The sequence below is a fragment of the Sycon ciliatum genome, chromosome 7, assembly GCF_964019385.1.
Source record: "Sycon ciliatum chromosome 7, ocSycCili1.1, whole genome shotgun sequence".
NCBI classification, from domain to species: domain Eukaryota; kingdom Metazoa; phylum Porifera; class Calcarea; order Leucosolenida; family Sycettidae; genus Sycon; species Sycon ciliatum.
In genome coordinates, this window is record NC_088649.1 from 27,864,977 (window position 1) to 27,882,007 (window position 17,031).

Genomic DNA, 17,031 nt, shown 5'->3' on the forward strand with positions numbered 1-17,031 from the left:
AGCTGTTCGCCTAACTTAGCCTCAATAATCAAGGGCCACAACGCGAAAGTCCTCAGACAGCCGGAAGAAAAGAGATGTAACTGCCGTGTCAAAGCAAACTGCCCACTCAACGGGGACTGCAACGCCAGCGAGATAGTATACGAAGCTACAGTGGACTCCAATCTCAGCCGGAAGAAGTATATCGGCATCTCCGAAACCCCGTTCAAACTCCGGTTCAACAACCACACGTCATCGTTCCGGAATGCCCCACACAGAAACAGCACAGAATTGTCGAAGCATGCATGGGCATTGAAAGAGGCAGGTGAAGGCGTCAACATCTCATGGAGAATCAGGCAGAGATCCAGTGCCTACAAAAGAACCTCGAAGCGGTGCAACCTATGCCTATCGGAGAAGATCGCCATAATGAAGAGTGACAAGGCATCGCTCCTCAACACCAGATGCAGCCTGGTCACAAAATGTCGCCACAGCACCAAGTACCTCCTATCGGAGGTGACCTGAACTGTAGACTGCGCTTGCTATCTGTTACACATATACAGAACTCCTGCTATCTAATGTGCATGCATCCTACTGCCACACTTCACTTTATGCACACCACCCGGCCTGCGCGATTGCTCACACTACCACACTTGCCACATTTATCTTCACCTGTGATTCCCACCTAGACTGGCTAGCGTGCTTCTTTTCCCCACCTGTGATTCCCACCTAGGGTGCTTCTTTTCGTCTTTTCTGGTATGTAAAGGGATACTGATGTGAGAGAAGAGTAAGTTGCCTGAAGAGTGCTTTTGCACGAAACTCAGAGTAGCAACAGTGAGAAACTTGGAGATCCCTTGTGTCTGAGTGTATAACCCCGCTCTGTCTTAGGACATTGAGCACTTTTTGCCGACGCAAGAAATACTTCTATTGTTCTATATATATATATATATATATATATATATATATATATATATAAATAGAGACATCGCAGCGATTATCAGTGGGCACAACAAGCGGCAACTGATACAAGAACCTCCTGAAAAACCTTGTAATTGTAGGAAAAAGCAGGAATGCCCCATGGAAGGACGTTGCCAGGCCTCTCACATCATCTATGAAGCACACGTCACCAGCCAGGATGAGCTCAGGACATACATCGGCTCAGCAGAGACAACGTTCAAAACAAGATACAACAACCACACGATGTCCTTCCGCCACGAAAAGTACCGCACTAACACGGAGCTCTCCAAACACCTCTGGAAAAAGAAAAACGACAACAAAGAGTATCACCTGTCCTGGAGAATCAAGGACAAGGCCAGCTCCTACAACCCCGCAACAAAGAGATGTTGCCTTTGCACCACGGAGAAGGTGCGTATACTCACTGCTGACAAGACCAAAACCCTCAACAAGCGAAGTGAAATCATCGCCAAATGTCGTCATGCAAACAAATACCGGCTCGCTAAGTATAACGGAATCACGTAAAACCGGACATGGACAGAACAACCTGATGCCCAATGGAACCAGACACACTGCACCATCATTGTTATGATTAACGCCAAATATAGCACCGTAATGGCCTTACACCTCCTGACGCCAGGCATGCGCTAGTTAACTCCATATTTACGTGCTCCATTCAGCGCTTGTTACAGTAATGGACAATTGATATCAATATTTTACACTGCCTGCACCTAGCAGTAACTCTTCACTCTCCACACTTCACGCTTTCTCTTTTTGTGCGCCTTGCTGTGTGGTTGTGTATTTCTTTAGTGGACCTGACAGCCCTGCTTTAGTTAGAAAAGTTGCCTGACGATTGAAAAACTCAAGAAACTCGGAGTAGCAACGGATTGTGTTTTCTTGGTGAGGACCGCTTCCATTGTATATAAATAGAGATGTAGGCGAACTAAATTTATATACACACAACAACAAGGTTGTCAATTTCATAATACTAAAAGCTTTTCACCCATTTTCATCAGTAGTTACATGGGAATGAGCAAGAACGAAAACGAAGCCAGAATTTATACTGGGGGTAGAGTATATATATCACCCTCTCTCTCTCTCTCTCTCTCTCTCTCTCTCTCTCTCTCTCTTTCTCTCTCTCTCTCTCTCTCTCCCTCTCACTCACTCTCACTCACTCTCTCCCCCGCTCTCCCCCTCTCTCTCTCTGTCTCACTCCCCCCTCTCTCTCTCTTTCTCTCTCTCTCTCTCTCTCTCTCTCTCTCTCTCTCTCTATCTATCTCTCTCTCTCATTCTCTCTATCTCTCTCTCATTCTCTCTCTCTCTCATTCTGTCTCTCTCTCTCTCTCTCTCTTACTCTCTCTCTATCTATCTCTCTCTCTCATTTTCTTCTTCTCTTCTTTTCTTCTCTTTTGTTCTCTCTGTCATACTGTATCTACGACCTAAGGTTGCGTTTGGTTGGGCATTTTTAGAATGTAAATGACAACCATTCTGGAATGGGAATCGGCAAGAATCACCTGACCAAACTAACGCGCCATAATCAATTAGGAATCACTTGACGTAACAATTCCATGATGTCGTTGTGGAACAGCGGCTGTATTTTCTTTTACCCGACTCTAGTTCCCTTGAGAGAGTCATGGTACTGCTGAGTGCATGATTTGAGGCACTTGAACCTGGTGCTACATTGTTTGGCTCGTGGCAGCCATTATCATTTTTGATTCCGGAATGAGAATGCCCATTCCAGCAAGAGGTGGAGTGATCATTCTCCAAAAAGAATCATTCTCAGCGATTCCCATTCTGGAATCATGTGGAATGTGACCAACCTAACGCACTTTTTTGACCAACCAAACGGGCGAGAATGATTCCGAGTGATTCCAAGTGATTCCTATTTGGGACCAACCAAACGTAACCTAAGTTTGATTTTTCACTTCTTCCCCACTCATCTACTACCATTTTCATAACCATTAAGAGAGCATGTCTCTCTTCCAAGAAATGCAGTGTATGATGGACCTACTGGACACAGCGTTCACTTGCGCATCTGCACTGATGACAGTTCACTTTCGTCCCAATGCAGACCACCCGCTTCTACCTCGTCTTGATGCCTCAAAGGCAGCTGGACAGAACTACGCAAAAAACCTCTTTTCCGATACATGCCCACCATGACTTACAGGGTTTGTAATTCGGTTGTGGCTTTGAACAGCCCGTCAGGTAGGTCAGCAAGTTGATTATAATCGAAATGTCTGGGAGAACAAAGTAGAATTTGGATAAGATGTATACTGTACGTCAAGTGTGTGGGTTACAGTGAGATCTGCGTCTCACCCACCGGTGTAGATGAGAGAGAGAGAGAGAGAATGATAGAGAGAGAGATTGAGAGAGAGAGAGAGAATGAGAGGGAGAGAGAGAGAGAGAAACATAGGGAGATGAGCAAATTAAGGAGATATATCCAGGTGACTTGATGCTGCACTATCGGGCTAATATGGTATTACAAGTACATTGATTTGTAACTAGTTGGATGAACGCATTGCCTCACGCAGAGCCTTCCAGCTCTTACAACAGGCAACTGTTGCCCGGAGCGAATGGAGATCTCCCGGATTCAGGAGTCTACCCTTCCCGGCTTTCTGCAGATCTTGATGCAGCACGCTGGGTAGAGTGACGCGTGGCCGGCCAAGCCATCTGGTGCCGTTGTTTGCGAAAAAGATTTCCATTGCCATTACTGCCGGGGTTGATGGTGGCAGCCGCAAGAAATGACCAAATAGACGCCACCTGGCACGGCTAATGAAGATGCTGATCTTCTCTATTTTGCACCTCTGGTACAGTGCTTCATTGGAGATGCGCTGTGGCCATTTAATGCCAAGGAGAGACCGCAACTGACGTCGGTGTAAGGCATCCAACTTCTGGAGAGCAGATTGCGTGAGGCCCCAAGTGCCACCGTTGTACGTGAGGACGGGTAGGACGAACGCCGAGTACTGTCGCAGGCGCAGACGCTCACTCACAGCAGATCTCCGTTTCCAGAGGTTAAACATTGAAGTGAAGGCCGCTGAAGCAAGCTGCTTCCTCCGTGCTACGTCAGCCTCGTCGCCAAGAAGAAATCCTAGTTTTCGGACCATTCTCCACTTCTCACCAATCCTTTCGTTGCTTCTGAGCGCCTGAGTATGTTCCATTTTACTTGGGTTGACACTCAGTGATCAGTTGGCCCTCTCAATATCGACTGGAAATGTAATACCATCAAACATCCAAATAATAGCTATGAAAAGTATGAATGCCGCAGACATCACCACGCAACAGGACAATTTGTTTAAGGTTTGAGATTGAGTTTCCAGAATCAATTTTCAAGCTCCGATCATCAGTGGAAATACGGAACTAAAGTGATCAAGGGAAACACAAAGGTTAAAAATCCAAAGGAGTGTGACACATGACGCGTAAGTATTACAAAAGTGAGGGCTAAGATAAAAGTAAGTGTGCCAAATGGGCATGAACAATGCAGAAACAACTCATGAACAAGGGGTGCAAACTCACGAAAATAACCTTAGTGCTACAACATGTTGTTTTTGCTTACACAAATCGCGCTTATGCGTACGAATACAAACAGCTTCAAGGACCTTCAACTGCTGGACATACCGTATTATCTCTCTTATTAACACAGGTCTCCATTATATGCACAGTTTCCATTATATGCACAGGTCAAAGGGCTGTTGAGATTACAAACGCACACTCTCCAACATAGTCACAGTGATAATACTGGAATGCAGCTGTGCGCACATAAAAGTGCTCTACGTGCGTGACTTCCACTTCCGCATCATTCTTTTTCTTCTCTCTGTTCTCCAATCATGAAATCCAAGTTAAATTCCAATTTGAGTGTTTTACCGGGATGCAACTTTCTTAACTTTTTCAAGGTTGAAAAAATATAAACACAGTCTCCAGTATTATCACAGTCTCCTCTATAAGCACGGGTGCGAAGTGGGTTGAAAAAATATAAGTACCGTGTTTATAAGGGAGAAAATAATGGTAACGGACACGACACAGTACAGATAAGTTGGAATCACCATACACACTCAAACAATCGGGACAAGATAACAAATGTAAGTCCACAGCTGACTTCTTACGAATCTCACCCTCATCAGCTCCATCACCTTCGCTGCCACCTGACTCCTCCTCGTCCGTTTTATCACCATCTCCACCAGCCGTCTCATTGTCATCCGCCTCGTCGTCATCCGCCGCCTCGTCATCATCCGCCTCGTCATCATCTGTATTTCCGTCATCCGCCGCACCAACACCCAACTCATATTCACCACCAGTCAGTCGTCTGGTACCATCCGTGTTCTCCTTCCTACATCTGTCCCATCCCACTGTCCTTAGTTCATCCCTGTCTCGAGATTGTGTTCCGTTTAGCTTCTGGCTTCTGTTCTCTTTCGATGCTCCACGTCGGCCTTGGCCATTCCTACCATATACTACGGTTGAATAATTTGCAATCGACGTCCGTGGTCTCCGGACCTCGAAATTATCAATCCTTTGATTGACGATGACGCGAAAATGCAAATAACAATAAGTAAAACCACAATTTATGATTTTAAATAGTTTTACTCGGTTAAGGAGCTAATTTAATAATTATGGTAAAAGAGGAGAGAACAACATGTTACGAGTTATGACAAACAGTCCACCAATGTGACCAGATCATATGCAGGCAGCGAGTGCGACAAAATGGCACAAAACTTACAAGGAGTACGGAGACATTCAGCAACCTGACACCTAGCTCGAACACTTCTCCAAGGCGCAAGCCAACAAATTTCTTGTTTTTTCTTGTTTCAAATTTCTTCTTGCTTGTATTCAAGGAAGGCGTTGTATACAAGGACGGTCGTACAGCAACCTGACACCTAGCTCGAACACTTCTCCAAGGCGCAAGCCAACCACGTTCCAACTTGGAAGGCTCAGGTTCGGAAAGGTCACAAGGGAAGGAAAGTATATTTTTGTAGGATAGAATGACTCCACACTCATTTATTCTATACAGTCGTACTAACTTGTACACCCTTGAGAAATGCCTCAACTCCAAAACCTACGTACAGTCAACTTCGCTAATAACCACTGCGGATATAACGACAATTCGCGAATAACGACATAATTGTCATGCCCTATCCAACTGCAACACACAATGAGACTTCAGGTATATGGACACTTCGCGAATAAGAACACTTTTCTGATGCCCCGCCGAGTGTCGTTATAAGCGAAGTTGACTGTATCTCAGTTTCTCAGCCTGAGTGACTTTTACCGGAATGAAAGTGAAAGAAACCCCATGACAGTCACATCGCCGATGGTGGGTACAGCAAAGGGTTATATGTTCAGAGATCTTCCATGGTGTTGGTAATCACAACCGGCTTATTCAGCTGAGAAACCAGATTTGTGGCAAGCAACAACTTTGGCCACCCACAACATGCCTTTCAAAGCCGCTCGTGGCTGCCTGCAGTGGCCATGTTCTTCCTTAGCAGACGGATGGTCATTCGTAGCTGCCTACATACAACTGTATCTTATACAAGGCTGCTCTTGGTTCTGCACGGGTTTCGGTACAGGCTGGATGAAGAACCACATTTGCGCTTACGTTCGTTGCGACCACCCCGTGAGCGGCATCAGATACGGTCATAAAGGGTGGGGAAGGGTACCTCAGATCAACCAACGAGATGCCACCAGGCATTGGCGGATAATGTTGGAAAAGGTGACAGATTCTGCTCGAAAAGCAGTGAAATTGGCAGACCCATACAAACCTTATGGCGGGCAATTCCTCGAATTCTGCTCCATTTCTTTATCCACATACCAAACACAAATGAAACTTACCAGAAATGGTACCGATTTCTGCCTATTTTTCTGCCGGCATTATCCGCATATGCCTAGATGCCAAATAACGAAATCCCATTCACCACATCCTAAAAGAACAGAACTAACGTTACGCCCAAAAAACGCCTTTTTACGATACATGCACAACATGACTTACAGGGATTCTAATTCGGTTGTCGCGTTGAACAGCCCGGCATGTAGGTAATAAAGTTTATTATCCCAGAAATATCTGGGAGAACAAAGTAGATTTTTGATAGGATGTATATCACTTCCTGGAAAAATACTCTTAATACTGTGCTATATACATTGGCCACATCTCAAAATAACAGAACTATTTACATTGTACGTGAAGTGTGTGTGTTACAGTGAGGTCTGTGTCCCAACCACCGGTGTAGATTCACACAAAGTGTAAGGTACGAAGTCTAAAGAAAATATTGAACGGTCTCTGCCGGGATTACGACTACACCATAGCTCATTGGTTAAAGCATCGCTGGTTAAAAGCAAGGATCCCTGGTTCGAGTCCGGGTGGTGACAGTCAATTTTTTCACTGTCCCCGCTTGTGTTTTTCCCTCAAATTAGTGAATTTTGTATAGCAGTAAAACAATTAATGTAAAAAAGAGAAGAAACACATGAGAACGAGTTGTGCAGCAACTTTCCACGACTGTAAATAGATGATAAACGGTCAGAAAGTGTGACCGGCTACTGAGACATTCAGCGAAAAGAGATGTAGTTTTAACACATCTCCAGTGCGCAAACCGACAGCTTTCCAACTTGGAAGGTACATGGTTACTTAGGAGCAAAGAGGGAAGGTAAGCGTAGCGAAAATGTGCACAAGTTAAGTCCAGCGGCAACAAAGAATGCCGACTGTTACAGGACAATGACGAGACCAGTTATTATGTCATGATAATGCGGTCTGACTACAATTCGAAGCAGCAAAGCAACACACCACCCAACTTGGGTGGGTCAGCAATATCAGCAATATATCAGCAATATCGTTAGATATTGGCGTCCGGTTTTGTACAATTCGTTTTCGCCCTTCCTTTATCTCTGATATTGCTGACACACCGAAGTTGGGTGATGTGTTGCTTTGCTGCTTCGAATTGTAGTCAGACCGCATTGTCATGACAAAATAACTGGTCTCGTCATCGTCCTGTAACATTGGGCATTCTTTCTTGCCGCGGGACTTAGCTTCTGCACATTTTCGCTGTGCTCACCTTCTTCTCTTCGGTCCTATGTAACCATGAACTTCCAAGTTTGAAGGCTGTTAGTTTGCGCACTGGAGATGTGTTAGGGCTAGGTCTCGGGTCGCTGAATGTCTCAGTAGCCTGTTAGTTTTGTGCCCTATTATCGCATTTTCTGACCGTTTATGATTTTGTTAGTCATGAAAAGTGGCTGCATAACTCGTTCTCATGTGTTTCTTCTCTTTTTTACATTTACGACTGGCTCAGTATCCGAGTATAAAACAATAAGTTATGATTTTAAATAGGTTTACTGCGAGTACTCGGATAGTGAGTCAATTTAATATTTATGGTAAAGAAGGAGAGAACAACATGTTACGAGTTATGATAAACAGTCCACCAACGTGACCAGATCACATGAAGGCAGCGAGAGCGACACAATGGCACAAAACTCACAAGGAGTACTGAGACATTCAGCAGCCTAAACCTAGCTTGAACACTTCTCCAAGGCACAAGCCAACACACTTTCAAATTGAAAGGCTCAGGTTCGGACATGTCGAAGAGGGTAGGAAAGCATATTTTCGTTGGATAGAATTACCCCACCATTCTTCTATACAGTCATACTAACTTGTACACCCTTTAGAAACACCTCAACTTAAAAACCCATGTATGTGTTTACCACTGCCTGCATGGACTTGCTAGTCCTCTTCTGCGAGATCGCTTTACTTCTGCTCTTGTTCTGCGCCCCATCCCCCGACACCTGATATGGCTTCAGTGCGATCTCTTATTTACGCGTTGACAGATGTTAAAGGGGAACTGTCACCAAATTTTTTCTTTGTCTTATCATGTAGTTCTTTGGCTCCTGATCACAATGGTGTTATTCTTTTTTCTCTGCGATGACTGGAAGTGGGTGAAAACTTGAAAAGAAGGTCCCCAAAATTGTCCCGAAGTACCGAGTGACGTCATGCCGGACTTGACCTCCACGTGTACATTCATCGTCAAAAACGAAGTCCAGCCCGTGTGCTGGTCGCTCGAGCCAACTGCTCGATGTACGGTGCATGCTTGCCTTCTGAACTCGGGTACTGATGTGTACGTTGTACACAATGAGAATGCCAAAAAGGGACAAAACAAACACAAGTCGACAGCAGTTTGTCGCACTGGTACTTCCTCCACGAAGCTCCAGCTCTTTGTTTTCGTTGTGATTACGAAGAAGTGGAAGGATCTTTGTCTGCTGTTAGTGTGACACACATACCTCGTACTTGAAAATTACGTCGTTGTATCGAAGGTGGCGGTGTTGGCCACCCGGCTCTGAAATGAAAGGCGTTGGAGTTTGCCATCTGCATCTTCAGCAACATCGCCAGCTAAATTGCCTTCACGTAGCTACATTGCGTTCCTTTGGGGCTCGGGTTGGTGGTGTTATCGCCAGCCGGAGGAGTACTGTTTTCTGCATACGCGCTCATCATCGTGTTGTTCCTCACACGAAAAGTTCAAAACAACGATGTGTAGCTGCACATGGGTCTCTGCCTCTTTGGCATTCTCCTTCGGTACGACGTACCCATCTGTGTTAGAGTTCAAAAGGCACACGTGCACCGTACCTTGGAACAGCTAGCTCGATCGACCAGCACACGGGCTGGACTTCGTTTTTGACGACGAATGTACGAGTGGGGGTCAAGTCCGGGGTGACGTTACTCGGTACTTCGGGACAATTTTGGGCACATACTTTTCAAGTTTTTACCCACTTCCAGCCATCGCAGAGAAAAACAGATAAGACCATCATGATCAGGCGCCAAGGAACTACAAGATAAGACAAAGAATGCGAGAGGGCCACAAGTTATGAGAAATCGGAGGCTTTCCCACGTTTCTCTTCCAACAAATGCAGTGTACAATGCCTCAATCTTACTACGATGGACTTACTGGACACAGCGTTCACTTGCGCACCTGCACTAAAGACAGTTCACTTTCGTCCCAATGCAGTCCACCGGCTTCTACCTCGTCTTGATGACTCAAAGGCGACTGGACCCGACGGTATTTCCGCTCCTGTCTTGAAGGAATGCCATAGGGAACTTGTAAAGACACTATCTCAGCTCTTTGCTTCCAACAAAGAATCCAGCCACGGAATTCCACTTGGAAAAGTCTTCCACAAGCGGGGTCAGATTCGAGTCGTAAAGGGTGGGGGAGGGTACATCAGATCAATCAACGAGATGCCAAATCCCGAAATCCCATTTGCCACATCGCAAAAGACAAAACTACGGGAAAAATGTTTTTTCCCAAAACATGCACACCACGACTTACATGACCTTTATTCTGGTTGTGGCGTCGAACAGCCCGGCAGGTAGGTCAACCAATTTAATACGGCTCAAATATCTGGGAGAACAAAGTAGAACTTGGATAAGATTTTTATTATTGTTATAATATATATTTGAGGGATGACCCAAAGGCAGGTAGCCATTTGAGGCGTTCTCCACTGGTGCGATATTGAATAGGTAGCATAACAGGGGGAGGGGGGGGGGGGGTAGAATAAATTAGCCAGGCACATGGAAGGAGACCATAAAACTTCAAAGGAAAGTGTGATGTGCAATTACTGCTGAGTTGTAGGAATGCCAGTGGTTTTATGGGCATGCTCATGTGTATATACTATATAGACGTAATTTCTTCTTAAATTCCTGCAGGGAGTCTGCAGCGGTCATCTTTGGTGGTAGACAGTGCTAAAGTACAGAAGTTCTAAATAGGAACATAGACTTTGATAACGATTCGTATTTAGGTAAAATTATTTGAGCCAGCGCAAGCGAAAAGGGACGTTACCCCGCTGCACGTGATTTTGAGAAAATTGCACTTAAAGTGAATCAGCTGATTTCCGGCTGTCACGTTCGGATCGAACTTGAAACTGTGCGTTTTTCTGTGGTTATGTGTGTGATACGTGATTTCTTTGGAGCAAATTCACTATGTCCATAGGAGAGTCAACATCCTACAGCTCCTGTAGAAGAAAGCCCTGTCTAAATCGACCCACATACCACGCATTGGCGATCAAAAATCGATCTATCGAGAGCGCAACCTCCGCTGCATGCGCAGCATGCGCGAGTGCGAAACGTAAAGGAACTTGCTTTCAGCGCAGCTGCTTTCCTCCCTTCGCTTTCCCCTGAGTCATTGGGTTGGCGTAGCTACTCACCATGAGCTACCGTAAACGTTTCACCATCAACGAAGCGCTGAAATCTCTCCTGGCCCGACAGAAGATGAGGCTGAATTGTTTGGTGATAGAAATATTATCAACACCTAAGAACAAAAAATTAGTGTATATAACTGCTCCTTGCCAGACTTTGACTTCATATTGCATCCTGATGATGGCAATTTGCCGAAACGTTGAAAATGATTCTGCGAAATGAAATGAGTTGTGAATTTGCAGTTTGCAGGGAATGAGCATGTGTGCTCACCAATTCTCTTCGAGTTATGAAGCTGCAGGATGCCTCACCGCTATATTTTTTAGGTGCTTGAAGTTGCCCAAATTTGCTCAGACGAGTACGATCTGATTCTTCGTCAAGGTGAGACATGTCGCAGTCGATCCACGTCGGTCCCGTGGAGAACCGGCCACATTTGAGTATGCTCAGAGAATGCGCTGATCGAGAAATTATTTGGAATTTGAAACTTACTTGTTTCTTTGTTCAGCATACTAGAAAACTGAAAACTTTAGCGGAAGATCGCAAAAACACATATTATTTAGAATTGACCATTCTGACCTCTCAATTGGATATAAGATGTAGATGTCAAGGGTTTTGTTGCCTACTGATGTCTATGTCTCTTTAGAACCAAATTTTATGACACTAGATCAATTTTTGAAATACCGATTTTGCGCCTGAAAATGGTAGGAATCCAGGTGGTTTTGGGTAGTCCGCAAAGGGTGCTACTGTCCTGGACATGAAAATCCGGTCGGTGTTCAAGCGACCCATGGGCGCTGGCCATGCAGCCGTGAGTACGCACACCGTGCACACATTCATTTCTGCGCTGTAGCGCAGCTGGTCCATTTTTGGATTGTGAACGTGAACTACGGATTTGGCTTGAATTTTGGCACGTGTCAATGCATATTGCTGGAAGTGACTATACCCGTACCCGGTACCAGTGAACTTTCCACCATTGCAAGAAAACACACAGTACATCCAGCAGAAGAAGAAGAGAGAGGGAAAGAAACAGTTGTGTTATGATTGTTTTATTTGCAGTAGCTGGGAAGCTGGGCTAGTATCTGGTGTGACCACCATTATTTGTGATGACATCCTGCAGACGGTTTGGCATGGATGTTGCGAAACTCGCCACATCGGCAGGCTGCAGCGCTCCCCAATCCAGATCCACGGCCTTTCGCAGCTCATTCGCAGTTTGGCAGTTGTGTGCTACCAGTCGTCGTTTCAGCAAGCTCCAAATGTTCTCGATCGGGTTTTGGTCTGGTGAACGAGCAGGTTGAAACGCAATGATCGGCATGCCGTTGTCGAGGATGTGCTGCTGCGCGTTAGGTGACAGAGACACAGTGCCGAGGACGTGCACCCTCGCCGGATGCTGTGACTGCTCAGCAACAGGCACAGAATTGCGAGGAAACCAGAACATGATCCGACCGTCAGGGCCGGCAGCAAAACAAGCTTCGTCGACGGATACTGTCCGGTCGAAGGTGTGGCCTCGGTGGAAGACACCCCACGCAAGACGGTGGAGCTGGTGTGCCTCTGTGAGGACGACTTTCCTATGCGGACGCCCAAAGCGATGGGCTTCTGATAGGCGCCGTCTCACCTGCCTAGCACCTACTGATTCGGCTGCTGGACCAACATTAGCCAAATCGGCTGCTGCTTTCTCCCTGCTGGAAAAGCGGTTGTTTTCAACAAACTGCTGGATGTGCTAAAAGTTCGTCAGGGCCTAGTGTGGGCTGAGCGCCACTCCCCGCTTTCGTCTTCACTGGAACACCAGCCTCGCCCTACTCGATAGTATTGTTTACCTGAACAATGCAACATAGAGAAAGGCATATTTGAGTAAATGTCGCTCTCATTCTGCTCGTATATCCATGGCTTTGATATTGTGCATGCTTACTGGGGTTTTCTTATTGCCAGTCAAGTCGTGAACGTGCCTGCTGCTCAGCTCACATCGGTAGAGCCACATGGCGACTCATCACCTCCACCAAACCCACTGCGAAGAAGAGAGTCCTGTTTGTATGAAACTTGATGCATGCAATTACTGCAGACCAGCTGAAGGAGTTCATCGCAGCAAGAGCAGGTGAGGCTGACCACAACATCCAAGTGTTTGACATAAATATATTATTATTTTTTAATCCTCCACTGTGCGTATTGTTGCCAGTGCAGCGGACGAATTGTTTCTCATCAACAAGCTCTTCTTGCCCAAGGCTGTGTACACAAGAGAGTAAAACTTCGATAAGTACACCCAGTCTGATGCCCGTGGAGATCAACAACCAGCGTAGAGGGGAAGCTTTGCGAAAACGAATTGTACAAGGCGAACGCCAAACTCCTACTGTACTCCTAATGCATGACATTGTGATAGACTAGTGGACTGCAAAACAAGTTGTCTCACACGACGTACGTTTCGCCGTATGGTTCATGGCAGCTCATCAGGTGTGCAATTTGAAACTCGGGTATTGCGCCAATAATAAATATAGAAAGGACGAAGGACATATGGAAATGAGTTAAGAGTAGCTCTGCACCACTTTAAATAGACACTAATTCGTTTTCGCAAAGCATCCCCCTTCTGTATTAATCTTTGATATTTCTCAGCCACCCAAGCTGAGTGGTGTGCTGCTTTGCTGCTTCGAATTGTACTGAGACCGCTTTGTCAAATATCCTACTGGTCTCGTCATCGTCCAGTAACAAACGACACTCTTTGTTCCGTTGGGACTGTAGCTTGTGCTCGTTTTCGTCGCACTTATCTTCCCCTCTTTGTCCTCTCCTTAACCTTGAACCTTCCGAGTTGGAACGCTACGGAGATGTGTTGAAGCTAGATGACAGGACGTCGAATGTCTCAGTACTCTGTCAGTTTTGTGCCTAGTTGTTGCACTTATAAATGCAGCCTCTGTGCTACGCGTACGAGTCCACAATGGAGGAAACAGTTCCGCACGCAGATTGATTAAATTACAGGTTATAGTTACGGGGGATTATTTCATAATATTTCTACCCCAAATCTGCGCAGAAGGATGCTCAAAGGACTAGTTTAAAATTTAGAAATGAGCCAGCTTAAAGGTTGCGAGAGGGCCGCAAGTTATGAGAACTCGGAGGCTCTCACGTTTCTCTTCCAACAAATGCAGTGTACAAGGCCTCGAACTTACTACGATGGACTTACTGAACACAGCATTCACTGGCTCACATGCACTAACGACAGTTCACTTTTGTCCCAGTGCAGGCCACCTGCTTGTAGCTCGTCTTGAATTCCTCAAAGGCGACTGGACCCGACGGTGTTTCCGCTCCTGTCTTGAAGGAATGCACCAGAGAACTTGTAAAGACGCTATCTCAGCTCTTTGCTTCCAACACGGAGTTCCACCTGGAAACGTCTTCCACGACCAACGTCAGATTCAGGTCATAAAGGGCGGTGGACGGTACATGAAATCAATCCCGAAATCCCATTTGCCACATCTCAAAAGAAGCGAACCACGCCAAAAATGCCGTTTTACGATACATGCACAACATTACTTACAGGTTTTCTAATTTGGTTGTTGCATTGAACAGCCCGACTGGTAGGTCAACAAATGGATTATCGTCCAGATCTCTGGGAGAACAAAGTAGAATTTTGATAGGATGTATATCACTTTCTGGAAAAAAATCTTATTACTCTATTTTGAAACTCGGGTATTGAGCCAATAATAAAAGTAGAAAGGAAAAGGACATATGGAAACGAGTTAAGAGTAACTCTCCACCACTGTACTTAGATACTATATACAGTCAGAAAGTGCAACAACTAGGTACAAAACTGACAGAGTACGGAGATGTGTTGAAGCTAGGTGTCAGGACGTCGAATGTCTCAGTACTCTGTCAGTTTTGTGCCTAGTTGTTGCACTTTCTGACTGTATATAGTATCTAGGTACAGTGGTGGAGAGTTACTCTTAACTCGTTTCCATATGTCCTTTTCCTTTCTACTCTATTTTGCGTGCTAGTTTGTAGGTGGAAAGTGTGGGTTACAGTGAGGGCTGTGTGCAACCCGCCTGTGTAGATTCACACAAAGTGTAATTGACAAAGTGTTAAGAAAATGTAGAACTGTTTCTGATGGGATGACGACTACACCATAGCTCAGTGGTTACAGCATCACTGGTTACAAGCGAGGGTCCCTGGATCGAGTCCTTGAGGTGTCAGTCGATTTTTTCTTCACACTGTTCCCCTTTGTGTCTTACCCTCCAATTAGTGAACTCTATATAAGCAGCTATATAAGCAGGGTTGCCAAGGACGTTTTGGGATACGTCAACCGTAGCAGACACCAGGAACCAGATCTTGCGAAACAAGAGCTATCACTCAAGCAAAAGAATATTCGTCTGAGTATCAACAACTCCACCAACCCAGCAGTCAAGGCCAATCTGAAAAGACAGCGAAATGACCTTCAACAAACCATCAGAGACAAGTGTCGAGCCAATGCTGAGGTGCTTCTGGAGGCCAACGCAGCACATATTGAGAGGCTGAAGGACGGGGCATGCATGTTTAAGGCTATGCACCTCATGAGACGACGGAAAGCCCAGAAACCGGCTGTGGCGGACGAGACTGGACGGTTTGCTGGCAGCGACGGTCAAGCGGCAGCTGTCGTCAGAAGTCACTTCATGAAGCCGTTTCTTTCAGTTGCATTCGGGTAAAAGTCAGTTAGGCTGAGAATTGTTCTCAAGGAAAAGTTCGCAACACACCGTCGCCAGTATAAAACATTAGAAAACTGTTAGAAACTGGAAAGCAGCCGACTCGCGTAGACGGATTGTGAACGCGAGAATCTAATCCTAAATTAGAAAAAAATAATCCCGCTCAAGTAACATGCCTCTGTTCTTGCACCGAATCTCACCTCATGAGACGACGGAAAGCCCAGAAACCGGCTGTGGCGGACAAGACTGGACAGTTTGCTGGCAGCGACGGTCAAGCGGCAGCTGTCGTCAGAAGTCACTTCATGAAGCCGTTTCTTTCAGTTGCATTCGGGTAAAAGTCAGTTAGGCTGAGAATTGTTCTCAGGGAAAAGTTTGCAACACACCGTCGCCAGTATAAAACATTAGAAAACTGTTAGAAACTGGAAAGCAGCCGACTCGTGAAGACGGATTGTAAACGCGAGAATCTAATCCTAAATTAGAAAAAATAATCCCGCTCAAGTAACATGCCTCTGTTCTTGCACCGAATCTCACCAGCATTATCAATATGTCTCTTAGAACTGGACAGGTTCCGCCAACCTTCAAAGTGTCACATGTCAGTCCCTTATGTGGCGACCCAACCCTGCCCCAGAACTATCGTCCAGTGTCTCTCCTCCCCATTATCTCCCGTATTCTGGAGACAATGGTAAAGAGACAGCTCACTGCCTATCTGGAGTCACACCAGCTATTGCCCGACAATTTGCTTATAGAATGCAACATTCGACTGAGGATGCACTTGTGTTAGCTTTTTAATCTATGGTCCACCGCTAGATTCAAACGAGAGTTCACTGGGCTCGTTGATATGTCCAAAGCTTTCGACCGTGTTAAGCATGAACGTCTAGTAACAGTTTTGTTTTCCCTTCGTATAGCTGGAACTGCCTGGAATGGTTCGCTGACTACATCTTAGGGTGTTTCCAGAGTGTCAAAGTTCTGGACACTGTTAGTGAATCCGTCAGTTACTCCTTGGGCCACTGCTTTTTGTGCTCTACACTAGTGAACTCCAAACCATACTGCCACCGTCGGTATGTTGCGGATTTCTGTTCGACTAAGATTTACGCGTGTTGTTGTATTTGGTTCTTGTCTGGTAGAGTTCAGTGTCTGATGTCATATATGGTCTAAGTGTACGCGCGAGTATGGTATGGTGTTTTTTCCGTTGTCTTTTTCTTGAGTCTTGTTTCCGTTTTTCTCCTCCTGCGCCCCTCCGTTTATTATTGAGAAGTGAATACTAGTATTGAAGCTAACTGAACGGTGTGTTGCTGTGTGGCG

General features: G+C 45.6%; 1 protein-coding gene across 2 annotated transcripts in view; it reads right to left on the bottom strand.

The window, feature by feature from the left end:
- LOC135820641 (platelet glycoprotein V-like) overlaps window positions 1–17,031 on the bottom strand; it is a gene marked incomplete at its 5' end in the record, with an annotated part of 171,686 nt that overhangs the window by 111,379 nt on the left and 43,276 nt on the right. For both annotated transcript variants that reach the window (XM_065333674.1, XM_065333673.1), the window contains 4 exon segments: window positions 3,093–3,164; window positions 6,905–6,976; window positions 10,218–10,289; window positions 14,592–14,663. In XM_065333674.1, the coding sequence (XP_065189746.1) occupies window positions 3,093–3,164; window positions 6,905–6,976; window positions 10,218–10,289; window positions 14,592–14,663 (288 nt within the window).